General features: G+C 47.0%; 2 protein-coding genes across 2 annotated transcripts in view; one reads left to right on the top strand and one right to left on the bottom strand.

Moving 5' to 3' along the window:
• spef2 (sperm flagellar 2) overlaps positions 1-18234 on the bottom strand; it is a gene marked incomplete at both ends in the record, with an annotated part of 124411 nt that overhangs the window by 2497 nt on the left and 103680 nt on the right. Inside the window, 8 exons of the mRNA XM_080433531.1 lie at positions 443-613; positions 3441-3533; positions 3849-4031; positions 4409-4515; positions 4692-4848; positions 5326-5398; positions 5923-6061; positions 6393-6518. Of these exons, the coding sequence (XP_080289657.1) occupies positions 443-613; positions 3441-3533; positions 3849-4031; positions 4409-4515; positions 4692-4848; positions 5326-5398; positions 5923-6061; positions 6393-6518 (1049 nt within the window). The remainder of the gene's footprint in view (positions 1-442; positions 614-3440; positions 3534-3848; positions 4032-4408; positions 4516-4691; positions 4849-5325; positions 5399-5922; positions 6062-6392; positions 6519-18234) is intronic.
• LOC308088224 (lactoylglutathione lyase-like) lies at positions 1759-2304 on the top strand (the record flags this gene model as incomplete). The annotated part of the gene is made up of 1 exon (XM_080432631.1): positions 1759-2304. One exon carries the CDS (start codon positions 1759-1761, stop codon positions 2302-2304), a length of 546 nt encoding a protein of 181 aa, XP_080288757.1.

The following is an 18234-nucleotide window of genomic DNA, read 5'->3' as shown; positions in this document are numbered from 1 at the left end:
ACTGAAACATTTATATTCACTGGATTGTGCAGTTACAAATTCTATTTTATTTAGGGCTGCAATTATCGATAATTTTCTTAGCGATTATTCTATCGATTACTTTTTCAATTAATCGAATAATCGAGAAGCGCATTGTTTTTGTATGTCAACAACTTCATTAACCAACTAAGTGTTATTTTATACTTCATTGCACAGCAGTGTCGTGCAAACATAGCCGATCTACAAGCTCACAACGTGTCATATCGTAGCACGTTGTGAGCTTGTATATCGGCTATTTTCACCTATAATGACATGCCCCAAATAAGGATTATTTCATTAAATCATCGATTATTTCATTAAATCATCGATTATCTGTACGTTTTTATAATAAATTCAATGGATTAGTCCGATTTACTGTTGCAGCCCTAATTTTATTCCCAGTGTGTATAATTCCATGAGGCACCTTGACTAGTTTGCTGGTGGAGGGGTGCTTTAGATGTTGTCCCAGCACCACACTGAGGGCTCTGATGAAGCCACGGGAGGGGTCTGGGTGGGCAGCCAGTTGTTGCAGCATGGACACATAGTCCAGACCAGGTGGACACATAGAATGGTTTGCAAACAACTGGAAGAGAAACTGAAGGGAGGGCACACACAAAATATAGAATATTTATTCTAATGTGGCAAGGATATTTCAAATAACACATGTGCGATGCCAGGTTGTTACTGCATGTTAAAGAGTTCAGCAAACCACAAAAAAACAAACAAACATGGTGATTTGTAGAAATATAACTTTTAAGGCACGGGTCTGCAAGAGGCTAGCCATCTATGAGAGTGTCTGTGTGTGTGTGTGTGTGTGTGTGTGTGTGTGTGTGTGTGTGTGTGTGTGTGTGTGTGTGTGTGTGTGCGTGCGTGCGTGCGTGCGTGCGTGCGTGCGTGCGTGCGTGCGTGCGTGCGTGCGTGCGTGCGTGCGTGCGTGCGTGCGTGCGTGCGTGCGTGCGTGCGTGTCTTTGTGTCTGTATGTTCACAATCTCGCTAACCGCTGGAGCGATAAGTGTCATACTTTGAATGCACACTGCCAGCAGGCTACAGAAGTACCTCCACTCATTTTCTTGGACATGTTTTATACTAAAATAGTTAAAGGTGATTTGGTTAAAATAAGTGTTAAATAGCTCTATATTCTGATAGTACTCATTGCTATAGAATGTTTGTTCAGTATTAGAAGTCTCCTTGTCTCTCCACCTCTTTATTAAACAGAAAATGCATTTTCGTTTCAGTTTCAGTTTCATTTCCAATGTTATCCAACCAGGACAGAGAACTCAATCAGGATACAGATTAAACAAGTGAAATTGGAAGTGATGACACTAAGAAATGAGCAGACAAAATTGGAACTGGAACACTATACAAATTAAGCTTAAAAATGTGTACTTTCTCCTGATTGGCTGAGATTTTGACACCTACCGAAAAATGTATTTTCTGTTTATTAAAGAGCTGGAGAGACAGGGAGACATCTGTTACTGAAAAAACACTCTATAGCAATGATTACTATCAGAATATAGTATTTTAACCTTTTAACAAAATACTTTTTGTTTTAACCAAAAAAATATCACTTACCCTACCTTTAACTTTAATTTTATAATGGAAGTCAATAGGGCTCTGATCAGGCTGAAACATTGCCCAAATTTGGAGTCATACAGTATGTCATAGATGTGTCATAGATGACTGATATCAGACACTTGTTGCCTTCTGACAGACACCGAGCAGACGGCAGTTTTAGTGGAAATGGGCGACCAGGGATTGACGGACGAGGCTGCGATCGCAGCCTGCAAAGACGGCAGCCCGCTTACAAAGGGCTTCATGATGCAGCAGACCATGCTGAGAGTCAAGGACCCCATCAAATCACTGGACTTCTACACCCGAATCCTTGGCATGACACTCTTACAGAAGTTCGACTTCACATCCATGCGTTTCTCCCTGTTCTTCCTGGGCTATGAGGACAAGAAGGAGATTCCAACTGATGTGAAGGAGAAGACCGCCTGGATGTTTTCCAGAAGAGCAACCATTGAACTCACCCATAACTGGGGCACAGCGGCGGACGAGAACCAGTCTTATCACAATGGCAACTCAGAACCTCGTGGCTTTGGCCACATTGGAATCGCCGTCCCTGACGTTTACGATGCTTGCAAACTGTTTGAAGAACAAGGAGTCACGTTTGTCAAGAAGCCAGATGACGGTAAAATGAAAGGCCTGGCCTTCATTCAGGACCCCGATGGTTACTGGATCGAGATCCTGAGTCCCAACAACATGGTGTCTATTATTACTTCATAGAAACAAATGAAAAGCCACCACTGCCTATATCGCAGCAGCACACACTAAGGGCTAATTTATCATTTGTCCCACAACTATCACTCGATAAAACTGTGTTTTTGACATGATCAGTTATTTTGGCAAACATTTCACCAAGATGAGCCTGTGGAACAGTTGTGGCGGGCTCTCAACATGAGGTCCAGCTACCACCCGGGGTCCAAATCCTTACGGATCTGTAGCACTGGGAGTGTAAAGGTGGACCCGGGAGGACCCTTACGGGATCGTTTGGTTAAATATCTGCTCTCCCAGAGTTAAATTAATACTGAGGATTATATAGAAAGGATTGGGGTCCCAGAGATAAAAGATGGCATCAAATGGGGTCTGTGGCCTAATGCCTCTCAAGCTGGGGGTCCTCAAAATTAAAAAAGTTGAGAATCACTGCTCTATGGGACAATATGAGGCTTTCAGTGAATGTTTGAAGATGCCACCATGTTGGAAGAGTGACAATTGAATGTTGTCTCATCTTATTTTCAGTAACTATTGATTTGAGCAACACTAATGATTATGACGATGACTATGATAATAAGGATTTGTCGGGGCAGAAGAGTTGGTATCGTTTGGTCTTTTGTTTGTGGTCTGACCAGTGTCTGCTCTTCAAATCAAATATTAAATTTCAGGCTTATACTAACCTGCAGATGATGTAGTTAGTTGTCTCTGCAGAAGAATAGCAGCTATAGTGTGTTCCTGTTTGATGGCTTCGTTTTATTTCTTTGCATCTGCCTTCATGGCTAAACTTATGGCTCATGGCTGAACTTATTGGGGTGCTACTGTGCAGTAAATATGAATGTCACTGATCAAATGACTGACGTCAAAGGCCGGCCACATGAGTCCAAGATCCACATGAAGCCACGCTGTTATTGGACCCAGTCTGGTCTGTTTTTGCTGAATAATGTAATTCTTTATCCAGTCAACCATATCCACGATGCTGAAGAAGCTGTTTGCAAAGCTCTAAATGGATTTCTTGGCTCACACTCACATCCAAAATGTAATGGCTCTTTGGGGGTTCTTGGCATGGAAAAGCTTGTAGAGCTGCTATTTTTGGCAAGCAACACCGGCACACAACACGGTATAAATCAGGTTTCAGGCACTGTAGTTACCTTGCGTAAGTTGGCCAGGCGGTCATAAGGCAGTGGCTCTGAGGGGTCTTCAGGGACAGGCTGGACACTTTCACTAGGGAACCATAACTCAGTCTGGTGAAAAAGAGGGGGAGAGACAGGACTATTTAATTAATCTGCTAGCAATGTACATGTGGCCTCTCTTTACTGGGTCATACAGGAATAGAAAAGTGATGATTAAATATAGTCTCAAGCTCATTTTATTTTTATTTTATTACTTTTTTTATTATTTTGTTTGGCACACTTTATTAGATAGATTTCTAGAGAGACAGGAAACCGTGGTCAGACAGAAGAGAGACATACGAGAAATGTGTCAGATGTGCGTGTGCGTGTGCGTGTGCGTGTGCGTGTGCGTGTGCGTGTGCGTGTGCGTGTGCGTGCATGCGTAACCTGTAGATACTGTTCCTGGGTGAGATATCCTGTGCTGTCAGTGTCTACTGCCTGAAAGCATTGCAGCACAGCCAGCAGCTGTGTTAGGGAGGGCAATGGCCAGGGGAGGGCAGCACTGAGCAAGAACCGATGCCAGTTCAACAGCTCTGAGTCTCGAGACAGGAGTGAAACCATCTCCATCAGCTGAGGAGCGGAGAGGAGAGGAGAGGTGAATGTTCAGTAAGTAAGGGTATGCTGTACCATATGCCATATAGATGCAACCACAATCTACCCCCCCATACACACGCAAGCACGCAAACATGCACGCGCACATGCATGCACACATGTACGCACACGCACATGCACACACACACACGCGCACACGCACACGCACACGCACACGCACACGCACACACACACACACACACACACACACACACACACACACACACACACACACACACACACACAACCACACACACACACACACACACACACACACACATTTGTGCATATCTGTCAAAAGGATAAAACACATAAAAGCTTGAGAGGACAGATGGCTGTATGTTACTGTTGTCAACCTGTGTTTCATCCATATTGATCCAGGGTTCAGGCAATGAACCACTGGCCATATTGAGAGAGAGGATGTCCTGGAGCACAGAGGTGAACTCAGCACTGGACATCAGACCTGAGAAGAGAGAGAGAGAGAGAAAGAGAGAGAGAGAGAGAGAGAGAGAGAGAGAGAGAGAGAGAGAGAGAGAGAGAGAGAGAGAGAGAGAGAGGGACTGTTGTGAGTTATACTGCATTCAGATCTGAAACCTGATTAACAAGACACAAATTTGACTATGTACGTAATGTACGCACCTGAGGGGGCCATGCTGTGTAGCTGTCTGTACAGCGCTCTAAGCTGATCCACGGTCAGTGTGGAGTGTGTGGGTTTCTCCAGAGGGTCTGGGCGAGGAGGAGGGGGGGAGTCAGCCACCACCCGCAGGTCTCCATTCAGATAGAAGTCAGTGCATACCTGGAGGAAGGAAAGTGGAGACCATTGATTCTCAGCATTTCTAATTGCAAGGAGCCCCAGTTTGATATGCATTAAGGCCAGTGGTTCTCAACCTGTGGGTCGGGACCCCCAGGGGGTCCCTACATGATTTTTTTGGGGGGTCCCCAGATGACGGTTAAGTGACAATTTAAGGACTTTTAAGACCTTTATAATACCTCAAAAAGAAAGAAAAGAAAAAAGACCACTATACTCCATCAAAAGTATCAACAAACTAAAGCCTACTTTAAAAACTGGTCAAACATTGGCTGAATTGTCGAATAATTGTGTGTGTGTGTGTGTGTGTGTGTGTGTGTGTGTGTGTGTGTGTGTGTGTGTGTGTGTGTGTGTGTGTGTGTGTGTGTGTGTGTGTGTGTGTGTGTGTGTGTGTGTGTGTGTGTGTGTGTGTGTGTGTGTGAATGTACATAATGTGTACAGTATATCATTAATAGCATTACATACCAACACCAGGTCGTTCTGAAGCTTAGTGCCTGACTCGATGTGATTGCGAACCACTTGTGCTATCTGGTCTATACTGTAGACAGAAGGATTGACAAGAACACATTAAATAGTCTACAATACATAGTGACAAAACACTCACTGATCATCGTCACTGTGTCATTGATGATGCACTGAGAGTTCTTTAACCACATGAATCCTGGGGCCCCTAGTCTGGGGTGAACATTTGGAAACAATGATAGACCTACAAGCTTGATTATAAATCGTCATTTTTGGCGAAGAGATTTGGTGTAGTGGGGAAAAATTGGAATTGTTTACAGTCCAAATATTTAGCTATTCTCAAGAAACATAATTGTCAATAAATGAGGGTGCCCAAGCATGAACACTACAAATGCATTGCTGAAGCACAGAGGGCCGAATAACTAATAGTGATAGTAATCTATCGCACAACAGTGCTAAAAGCACTGTACACATACTGTGTATGCAACATAGTATAAGTACAGTTCTAATACTCTTATTACCCCTCATGTTAACGTTACGAGTACACACACACATGCAGACACACACGCATGCATTTACATGCACGTTACACGCACACACCAGTTCATCTCTGCGAGATAGCGGGCAGCTAGCCCCTCCTCCATGCTGTTGAACTCCTGTTGGGCTCTCCTCTGCAGGGAACGCACTGTCTTCAGAACACAGCCTCTCAGCAGCTCAATACGCAACTGGACTGCACGCTCTGCATAACACACACACACACATACACACACACACACACACACACACACACACACACACACACACACACACACACACACACACACATAACACACACACATAACACACACACATAACACACACGCACGCACGTGCACGCGCACACACACACACACACACACACACACACACACACACACACACACACACACACACACACACACACACACACACACACACACACACACACACACACACACACACACACGTGTATGAATAAACATTATCACTGTCCCCGGGCCTTTGACCTGGCACCTGGCCAAGATAATAGAATAAATATAACGGTAAGTTACCCTCGTGCTCCATTGCAGCTGTGTACTCCGAGTGTATCTTGTTTCTAACTTGTCGCCTTTGAATCTCCTCGAGGCTCTCTTCAATGGCAGGAGGTGGGCTAGGTTCTGGGGGCGGGGTGGGAGGAGCTGGAGAGTGGAAGAAAACCAGATGAGTGGTACATTCATGAAAATGGCCATGCTATCTCCAAATAGCCCAAAAGACACGATGCCAGCACTATTTGACCCCATTGATTCGGAAAACAAAAGTTAAAGGAGGCGGACTCTATTCGACAATATAAGGACAAGGCACTGGCCTCCTATGCCAGGGATTATGGGTTCGAGTCCCATCTGGGGTGATTGATAGCAGAGTGGCGCAGCAGAAGCGTACTGTGCCCATAACCCAGAGGTCGATGGATTGAAACCATCCTCTAATAACACAGTTTTAAACTAGAAAAGTGTGCTCCTCAGAGAACAGATGTGTCAGTCCTGAGGAGCAACCATCAGCAAACGAGGAAGCTGTGGGGGAAACTCATTGCATTTGTGGTGCCCCCAATGGGCAGAAGTGAAAGCACTTTCGGACATGCGCTCTATAGAGACCCCTGAACATGGTCCTTTGGTGAATACTTTTTCTCCCTTAATAGTGACTCCCTATAGACCGTATGCAGCCTTATTACTGACTCCCAATTGCCTTATGCAGCCTTAATACTACCTTATTGCTGACTCCAGGCTGCTTCATGCAGCCATATTACTGCCTTATTACTGACTCCATAATGCCTTATGCAGCCTTTTTACTGCCTTATTACTGACCCCCTATACTGCCTTAAGCAGCCTTATTACTGACTCCCTACTGCCTTATGCAGCCTTATTAGTCCCTTATTAGGCTACACCTGTTGCAGCCCCGGTGGACCAATGGATAAGGCACTGGCCTCCTAAGCCAGGGATTGTGGGTTCGAGTCCCACCTGGGGTGATTGATAGCAGAGTGGCGCAGCGGAAGCGTGCTGGGCCCATAACCCAGAGGTCGATGGATCGAAACCATCCTCTGCTAACACAGTTTTAAACTAGAAAAGTACGCTCCTCGCTCCTCGCCCAGGCCGGGCTGTCCACCCAGTGATGTGTCAGTCGTGGGGTGCAGCCATCAAGACTAGAGGAAGCTGTGGGGGAAACTGTTTGCATTTGTGGTGCCTCCAATGATGGGCTGACTTGAAAGTAGTTTTGGACGTGCGCTCTATAGAGACCCTTGAACATGGTCCTTTGGTTAGTTTATTCTGCTCCCTTAATACTGACTCCCTACAAGACCTTATGCAGCCTTATTACTGACTCCCTACTGGCTTATGCAGTCTCAATACTAACTTATTGCTGACCAGGGATGCATTGGTCTTGGGACGCGGTAACACGCCGTACAACCCCTTTTTTGAGCAGGAGCACGCACATGCATTGATTTAAAACAACCCTTAATTCACACCTCAACAAAGTTTACAAAGGCTCCCGACTGCCGGGTTACACACCAGCATAAATTAACATAGGAATGAGCCTAGATAGATATCAATTGTCCATCGTTTGACCTGTAGTGTAGGTGTTAAGCGACGTGCGCGTGACGTCATTAAAATAGAGTCCCACCACTAACAAAATCACCAACACAACACTGTTGCTGACTCCATACTGCTTCATGCAGCCATATTACTGTGTTATTATTACTGCCTCCATACTGCCTTATGCAGCCTTATTACTGACTTCCTACTGCCTTACTTAGATACTTTCCACCACCGCCTCTTTCTCTCTCTCTCTTTCACTGACACCTCTGCTTTAGTGGTTTGTCCACTTATGACTGAATGATCTCATTGTAGGAATGAACAAATGAGCAGTAAAATACAGGCTGTGGTGACCCCTTTCGGAGCCCCGGTGGCCTAATGGATAAGGCACTGGCCTCCTAAGCCAGGGATTATGGGTTCGAGTCCCATCTGGGGTGATTGATAGCAGAGTGGCGCAGCGGAAGCGTGCTGGGCCCATAACCCAGAGGTCGATGGATCGAAACCATCCTCTGCTAACACAGTTTTAAACTAGAAAAGTGTGCTCCTCAGAGAACAGATCTCTGCCAGTAGCTGTCTAGTCTACCTAGTGATGTGTCAGTCCTGAGGAGCAGCCATCAGCACACGAGGAAGCTGTGGGGGAAACTCATTGCATTTGTGGTGCCCCCAATGGGCAGAACTGAAAGCACTTTCCGACATGCGCTCTATAGAGACCCCTGAACATGGTCCTTTGGTGAATACTTTTTCTCCCTTAATAGTGACTCCCTATAGACCGTATGCAGCCTTATTACTGACTCCCAATTGCCTTATGCAGCCTTAATACTACCTTATTGCTGACTCCATGCTGCTTCATGCAGCCATATTACTGCCTTATTACTGACTCCATAATGCCTTATGCAGCCTTTTTACTGCCTTATTACTGACCCCCTATACTGCCTTAAGCAGCCTTATTACTGACTCCCTACTGCCTTATGCAGCCTTATTACTCCCTTATTACACCTGTTGCAGCCCTGGTGGCCCAATGGATAAGGCACTGGCCTCCTAAGCCAGGGATTGTGGGTTCGAGTCCCACCTGGGGTGATTGATAGCAGAGTGGCGCAGCGGAAGCGTGCTGGGCCCATAACCCAGAGGTCGATGGATCGAAACCAGCATCCTCTGCTAACACAGTTTTAAACTAGAAAAGTACGCTCCTCGCTCCTCGTCCAGGCCGGGCTGTCCACCCAGTGATGTGTCAGTCGTGGGGTGCAGCCATCAAGACTAGAGGAAGCTGTGGGGGAAACTGTTTGCATTTGTGGTGCCTCCAATGATGGGCTGACTTGAAAGTAGTTTTGGACGTGCGCTCTATAGAGACCCTTGAACATGGTCCTTTGGTTAGTTTATTCTGCTCCCTTAATACTGACTCCCTACAAGACCTTATGCAGCCTTATTACTGACTCCCTACTGGCTTATGCAGTCTCAATACTAACTTATTGCTGACCAGGGATACATTGGTCTTGGGACGCGGTAACACGCCGTACAACCCCTTTTTTGAGCAGGAGCACGCACATGCATTGATTTAAAACAACCCTTAATTCACACCTCAACAAAGTTTACAAAGGCTCCCGACTGCCGGGTGTCACACCAGCATAAATTAACATAGGAATGAGCCTAGATAGATATCAATTGTCCATCGTTTGACCTGTAGTGTAGGTGTTAAGCGACGTGCGCGTGACGTCATTAAAATAGAGTCCCACCACTAACAAAATCACCAACACAACACTGTTGCTGACTCCATACTGCTTCATGCAGCCATATTACTGTGTTATTATTACTGCCTCCATACTGCCTTATGCAGCCTTATTACTGACTTCCTACTGCCTTACTTAGATACTTTCCACCACCGCCTCTTTCTCTCTCTCTCTTTCACTGACACCTCTGCTTTAGTGGTTTGTCCACTTATGACTGAATGATCTCGTTGTAGGAATGAACAAATGAGCAGTAAAATAAAGGCTGTGGTGACCCCTTTCGGAGCCCCGGTGGCCTAATGGATAAGGCACTGGCCTCCTAAGCCAGGGATTATGGGTTCGAGTCCCATCTGGGGTGATTGATAGCAGAGTGGCGCAGCGGAAGCGTGCTGGGCCCATAACCCAGAGGTCGATGGATCGAAACCATCCTCTGCTAACACAGTTTTAAACTAGAAAAGTGTGCTCCTCAGAGAACAGATCTCTGCCAGTAGCTGTCTAGTCTACCTAGTGATGTGTCAGTCCTGAGGAGCAGCCATCAGCACACGAGGAAGCTGTGGGGGAAACTCATTGCATTTGTGGTGCCCCCAATGGGCAGAACTGAAAGCACTTTCCGACATGCGCTCTATAGAGACCCCTGAACATGGTCCTTTGGTGAATACTTTTTCTCCCTTAATAGTGACTCCCTATAGACCGTATGCAGCCTTATTACTGACTCCCAATTGCCTTATGCAGCCTTAATACTACCTTATTGCTGACTCCATGCTGCTTCATGCAGCCATATTACTGCCTTATTACTGACTCCATAATGCCTTATGCAGCCTTTTTACTGCCTTATTACTGACCCCCTATACTGCCTTAAGCAGCCTTATTACTGACTCCCTACTGCCTTATGCAGCCTTATTACTCCCTTATTACACCTGTTGCAGCCCCGGTGGCCCAATGGATAAGGCACTGGCCTCCTAAGCCAGGGATTGTGGGTTCGAGTCCCACCTGGGGTGATTGATAGCAGAGTGGCGCAGCGGAAGCGTGCTGGGCCCATAACCCAGAGGTCGATGGATCGAAACCAGCATCCTCTGCTAACACAGTTTTAAACTAGAAAAGTACGCTCCTCGCTCCTCGTCCAGGCCGGGCTGTCCACCCAGTGATGTGTCAGTCGTGGGGTGCAGCCATCAAGACTAGAGGAAGCTGTGGGGGAAACTGTTTGCATTTGTGGTGCCTCCAATGATGGGCTGACTTGAAAGTAGTTTTGGACGTGCGCTCTATAGAGACCCTTGAACATGGTCCTTTGGTTAGTTTATTCTGCTCCCTTAATACTGACTCCCTACAAGACCTTATGCAGCCTTATTACTGACTCCCTACTGGCTTATGCAGTCTCAATACTAACTTATTGCTGACCAGGGATACATTGGTCTTGGGACGCGGTAACACGCCGTACAACCCCTTTTTTGAGCAGGAGCACGCACATGCATTGATTTAAAACAACCCTTAATTCACACCTCAACAAAGTTTACAAAGGCTCCCGACTGCCGGGTGTCACACCAGCATAAATTAACATAGGAATGAGCCTAGATAGATATCAATTGTCCATCGTTTGACCTGTAGTGTAGGTGTTAAGCGACGTGCGCGTGACGTCATTAAAATAGAGTCCCACCACTAACAAAATCACCAACACAACACTGTTGCTGACTCCATACTGCTTCATGCAGCCATATTACTGTGTTATTATTACTGCCTCCATACTGCCTTATGCAGCCTTATTACTGACTTCCTACTGCCTTACTTAGATACTTTCCACCACCGCCTCTTTCTCTCTCTCTCTTTCACTGACACCTCTGCTTTAGTGGTTTGTCCACTTATGACTGAATGATCTCGTTGTAGGAATGAACAAATGAGCAGTAAAATAAAGGCTGTGGTGACTCCTTTCGGAGCCCCGGTGGCCTAATGGATAAGGCACTGGCCTCCTAAGCCAGGGATTATGGGTTCGAGTCCCATCTGGGGTGATTGATAGCAGAGTGGCGCAGCGGAAGCGTGCTGGGCCCATAACCCAGAGGTCGATGGATCGAAACCATCCTCTGCTAACACAGTTTTAAACTAGAAAAGTGTGCTCCTCAGAGAACAGATCTCTGCCAGGCTGTCTAGTCTACCTAGTGATGTGTCAGTCCTGAGGAGCAGCCATCAGCACACGAGGAAGCTGTGGGGGAAACTCATTGCATTTGTGGTGCCCCCAATGGGCAGAAGTGAAAGCACTTTCCGACATGCGCTCTATAGAGACCCCTGAACATGGTCCTTTGGTGAATACTTTTTCTCCCTTAATAGTGACTCCCTATAGACCGTATGCAGCCTTATTACTGACTCCCAATTGCCTTATGCAGCCTTAATACTACCTTATTGCTGACTCCATGCTGCTTCATGCAGCCATATTACTGCCTTATTACTGACTCCATAATGCCTTATGCAGCCTTTTTACTGCCTTATTACTGACCCCCTATACTGCCTTAAGCAGCCTTATTACTGACTCCCTACTGCCTTATGCAGCCTTATTACTCCCTTATTACACCCGTTGCAGCCCCGGTGGCCCAATGGATAAGGCACTGGCCTCCTAAGCCAGGGATTGTGGGTTCGAGTCCCACCTGGGGTGATTGATAGCAGAGTGGCGCAGCGGAAGCGTGCTGGGCCCATAACCCAGAGGTCGATGGATCGAAACCAGCATCCTCTGCTAACACAGTTTTAAACTAGAAAAGTACGCTCCTCGCTCCTCGCCCAGACCGGGCTGTCCACCCAATGATGTGTCAGTCGTGGGGTGCAGCCATCAAAGACTAGAGCAAGCTGTGGGGGAAACTGTTTGCATTTGTGGTGCCTCCAATGATGGGCTGACTTGAAAGTAGTTTTGGACGTGCGCTCTATAGAGACCCTTGAACATGGTCCTTTGGTTAGTTTATTCTGCTCCCTTAATACTGACTCCCTACAAGACCTTATGCAGCCTTATTACTGACTCCCTACTGGCTTATGCAGTCTCAATACTAACTTATTGCTGACCAGGGATGCATTGGTCTTGGGACGCGGTAACACGCCGTACAACCCCTTTTTTGAGCAGGAGCACGCACATGCATTGATTTAAAACAACCCTTAATTCACACCTCAACAAAGTTTACAAAGGCTCCCGACTGCCGGGTGTCACACCAGCATAAATTAACATAGGAATGAGCCTAGATAGATATCAATTGTCCATCGTTTGACCTGTAGTGTAGGTGTTAAGCGACGTGCGCGTGACGTCATTAAAATAGAGTCCCACCACTAACAAATTCACCAACACAACACTGTTGCTGACTCCATACTGCTTCATGCAGCCATATTACTGTGTTATTATTACTGCCTCCATACTGCCTTATGCAGCCTTATTACTGACTTCCTACTGCCTTACTTAGATACTTTCCACCACCGCCTCTTTCTCTCTCTCTCTTTCACTGACACCTCTGCTTTAGTGGTTTGTCCACTTATGACTGAACGATCTCATTGTAGGAATGAACAAATGAGCAGTAAAATACAGGCTGTGGTGACCCCTTTCGGAGCCCCGGTGGCCTAATGGATAAGGCACTGGCCTCCTAAGCCAGGGATTATGGGTTCGAGTCCCATCTGGGGTGATTGATAGCAGAGTGGCGCAGCGGAAGCGTGCTGGGCCCATAACCCAGAGGTCGATGGATCGAAACCATCCTCTGCTAACACAGTTTTAAACTAGAAAAGTGTGCTCCTCAGAGAACAGATCTCTGCCAGGCTGTCTAGTCTACCTAGTGATGTGTCAGTCCTGAGGAGCAGCCATCAGCACACGAGGAAGCTGTGGGGGAAACTCATTGCATTTGTGGTGCCCCCAATGGGCAGAAGTGAAAGCACTTTCCGACATGCGCTCTATAGAGACCCCTGAACATGGTCCTTTGGTGAATACTTTTTCTCCCTTAATAGTGACTCCCTATAGACCGTATGCAGCCTTATTACTGACTCCCAATTGCCTTATGCAGCCTTAATACTACCTTATTGCTGACTCCATGCTGCTTCATGCAGCCATATTACTGCCTTATTACTGACTCCATAATGCCTTATGCAGCCTTTTTACTGCCTTATTACTGACCCCCTATACTGCCTTAAGCAGCCTTATTACTGACTCCCTACTGCCTTATGCAGCCTTATTACTCCCTTATTACACCCGTTGCAGCCCCGGTGGCCCAATGGATAAGGCACTGGCCTCCTAAGCCAGGGATTGTGGGTTCGAGTCCCACCTGGGGTGATTGATAGCAGAGTGGCGCAGCGGAAGCGTGCTGGGCCCATAACCCAGAGGTCGATGGATCGAAACCAGCATCCTCTGCTAACACAGTTTTAAACTAGAAAAGTACGCTCCTCGCTCCTCGCCCAGACCGGGCTGTCCACCCAATGATGTGTCAGTCGTGGGGTGCAGCCATCAAAGACTAGAGCAAGCTGTGGGGGAAACTGTTTGCATTTGTGGTGCCTCCAATGATGGGCTGACTTGAAAGTAGTTTTGGACGTGCGCTCTATAGAGACCCTTGAACATGGTCCTTTGGTTAGTTTATTCTGCTCCCTTAATACTGACTCCCTACAAGACCTTATGCAGCCTTATTACTGACTCCCTACTGGCTTATGCAGTCTCAATACTAACTTATTGCTGACCAGGGATGCATTGGTCTTGGGACGCGGTAACACGCCGTACAACCCCTTTTTTGAGCAGGAGCACGCACATGCATTGATTTAAAACAACCCTTAATTCACACCTCAACAAAGTTTACAAAGGCTCCCGACTGCCGGGTGTCACACCAGCATAAATTAACATAGGAATGAGCCTAGATAGATATCAATTGTCCATCGTTTGACCTGTAGTGTAGGTGTTAAGCGACGTGCGCGTGACGTCATTAAAATAGAGTCCCACCACTAACAAATTCACCAACACAACACTGTTGCTGACTCCATACTGCTTCATGCAGCCATATTACTGTGTTATTATTACTGCCTCCATACTGCCTTATGCAGCCTTATTACTGACTTCCTACTGCCTTACTTAGATACTTTCCACCACCGCCTCTTTCTCTCTCTCTCTTTCACTGACACCTCTGCTTTAGTGGTTTGTCCACTTATGACTGAACGATCTCATTGTAGGAATGAACAAATGAGCAGTAAAATACAGGCTGTGGTGACCCCTTTCGGAGCCCCGGTGGCCTAATGGATAAGGCACTGGCCTCCTAAGCCAGGGATTATGGGTTCGAGTCCCATCTGGGGTGATTGATAGCAGAGTGGCGCAGCGGAAGCGTGCTGGGCCCATAACCCAGAGGTCGATGGATCGAAACCATCCTCTGCTAACACAGTTTTAAACTAGAAAAGTGTGCTCCTCAGAGAACAGATCTCTGCCAGGCTGTCTAGTCTACCTAGTGATGTGTCAGTCCTGAGGAGCAGCCATCAATCAGCACACGAGGAAGCTGTGGGGGGAACTCATTGCATTTGTGGTGCCCCCAATGGGCAGAAGTGAAAGCACTTTCCGACATGCGCTCTATAGAGACCCCTGAACATGGTCCTTTGGTGAATACTTTTTCTCCCTTAATAGTGACTCCCTATAGACCGTATGCAGCCTTATTACTGACTCCCAATTGCCTTATGCAGCCTTAATACTACCTTATTGCTGACTCCATGCTGCTTCATGCAGCCATATTACTGCCTTATTACTGACTCCATAATGCCTTATGCAGCCTTTTTACTGCCTTATTACTGACCCCTATACTGCCTTAAGCAGCCTTATTACTGACTCCCTACTGCCTTATGCAGCCTTATTACTCCCTTATTACACCTGTTGCAGCCCCGGTGGCCCAATGGATAAGGCACTGGCCTCCTAAGCCAGGGATTATGGGTTCGAGTCCCATCTGGGGTGATTGATAGCAGAGTGGCGCAGCGGAAGCGTGCTGGGCCCATAACCCAGAGGTCGATGGATCGAAACCATCCTCTGCTAACACATTTTTTTAAACTAGAAAAGTGTGCTCCTCAGCCAGGCTTTCTAGTCTACCTAGTGATGTGTCAGTTCTGAGGAGCAGCCATCAGCACACGAGGAAGCTGTGGGGGAAACTCATTGCATTTGTGGTGCCCCCAATGGGCAGAAGTGAAAGCACTTTCCGACATGCGCTCTATAGAGACCCCTGAACATGGGTCCTTTGGTGAATACTTTTTCTCCCTTAATAGTGACTTCCTATAGACCGTATGCAGCCTTATTACTGACTCCCAATTGCCTTATGCAGCCTTAATACTACCTTATTGCTGACTCCATGCTGCTTCATGCAGCCATATTACTGCCTTATTACTGACTCCATAATGCCTTATGCAGCCTTTTTACTGCCTTATTACTGACCCCCTATACTGCCTTAAGCAGCCTTATTACTGACTCCCTACTGCCTTATGCAGCCTTATTACTCCCTTATTACACCTGTTGCAGCCCCGGTGGCCCAATGGATAAGGCACTGGCCTCCTAAGCCAGGGATTGTGGGTTCGAGTCCCACCTGGGGTGATTGATAGCAGAGTGGCGCAGCGGAAGCGTGCTGGGCCCATAACCCAGAGGTCGATGGATCGAAACCATCCTCTGCTAACACAGTTTTAAACTAGAAAAGTACGCTCCTCGCTCCTCGCCCAGGCCGGGCTGTCCACCGAGTGATGTGTCAGTCGTGGGGTGCAGCCATCAAGACTAGAGGAAGCTGTGGCGGAAACTGTTTGCATTTGTGGTGCCTCCAATGGGCTGACTTGAAAGTAGTTTTGGACGTGCGCTCTATAGAGACCCTTGAACATGGTCCTTTGGTTAGTTTATTCTGCTCCCTTAATACTGACTCCCTACAAGACCTTATGCAGCCTTATTACTGACTCCCTACTGGCTTATGCAGTCTCAATACTAACTTATTGCTGACCAGGGATGCATTGGTCTTGGGACGCGGTAACACGCCGTACAACCCCTTTTTTGAGCAGGAGCACGCACATGCATTGATTTAAAACAACCCTTAATTCACACCTCAACAAAGTTTACAAAGGCTCCCGACTGCCGGGTGTCACACCAGCATAAATTAACATAGGAATGAGCCTAGATAGATATCAATTGTCCATCGTTTGACCTGTAGTGTAGGTGTTAAGCGACGTGCGCGTGACGTCATTAAAATAGAGTCCCACCACTAACAAAATCACCAACACAACACTGTTGCTGACTCCATACTGCTTCATGCAGCCATATTACTGTGTTATTATTACTGCCTCCATACTGCCTTATGCAGCCTTATTACTGACTTCCTACTGCCTTACTTAGATACTTTCCACCACCGCCTCTTTCTCTCTCTCTCTTTCACTGACACCTCTGCTTTAGTGGTTTGTCCACTTATGACTGAACGATCTCATTGTAGGAATGAACAAATGAGCAGTAAAATACAGGCTGTGGTGACCCCTTTCGGAGCCCCGGTGGCCTAATGGATAAGGCACTGGCCTCCTAAGCCAGGGATTATGGGTTCGAGTCCCATCTGGGGTGATTGATAGCAGAGTGGCGCAGCGGAAGCGTGCTGGGCCCATAACCCAGAGGTCGATGGATCGAAACCATCCTCTGCTAACACAGTTTTAAACTAGAAAAGTGTGCTCCTCAGAGAACAGATCTCTGCCAGGCTGTCTAGTCTACCTAGTGATGTGTCAGTCCTGAGGAGCAGCCATCAATCAGCACACGAGGAAGCTGTGGGGGAACTCATTGCATTTGTGGTGCCCCCAATGGGCAGAAGTGAAAGCACTTTCGGACATGCGCTCTATAGAGACCCCTAAACATGGTCCTTTGGTGAATACTTTTTCTCCCTTAATAGTGACTCCCTATAGACCGTATGCAGCCTTATTACTGACTCCCAATTGCCTTATGCATCCTTAATACTACCTTATTGCTGACTCCATGCTGCTTCATGCAGCCATATTACTGCCTTATTACTGACTCTATAATGCCTTATGCAGCCTTTTTACTGCCTTATCACTGACCCCCTATACTGCCTTAAGCAGCCTTATTACTGACTCCCTACTGCCTTATGCAGCCTTATTACTCCCTTATTACACCTGTTGCAGCCCCGGTGGCCCAATGGATAAGGCACTGGCCTCCTAAGCCAGGGATTGTGGGTTCGAGTCCCACCTGGGGTGATTGATAGCAGAGTGGCGCAGCGGAAGCGTGCTGGGCCCATAACCCAGAGGTCGATGGATCGAAACCATCCTCTGCTAACACAGTTTTAAACTAGAAAAGTACGCTCCTCGCTCCTCGCCCAGGCCGGGCTGTCCACCCAGTGATGTGTCAGTCGTGGGGTGCAGCCATCAAGACTAGAGGAAGCTGTGGCGGAAACTGTTTGCATTTGTGGTGCCTCCAATGGGCTGACTTGAAAGTAGTTTTGGACGTGCGCTCTATAGAGACCCTTGAACATGGTCCTTTGGTTAGTTTATTCTGCTCCCTTAATACTGACTCCCTACAAGACCTTATGCAGCCTTATTACTGACTCCCTACTGGCTTATGCAGTCTCAATACTAACTTATTGCTGACCAGGGATGCATTGGTCTTGGGACGCGGTAACACG

This window comes from Gymnoscopelus braueri (assembly GCF_963280865.1).
Source record: "Gymnoscopelus braueri genome assembly, chromosome: 7".
Classification (NCBI taxonomy): domain Eukaryota; kingdom Metazoa; phylum Chordata; class Actinopteri; order Myctophiformes; family Myctophidae; genus Gymnoscopelus; species Gymnoscopelus braueri.
Note: the sequence above shows the minus strand (reverse complement) of the source record. Positions and strands in the feature narration are given on the sequence as shown.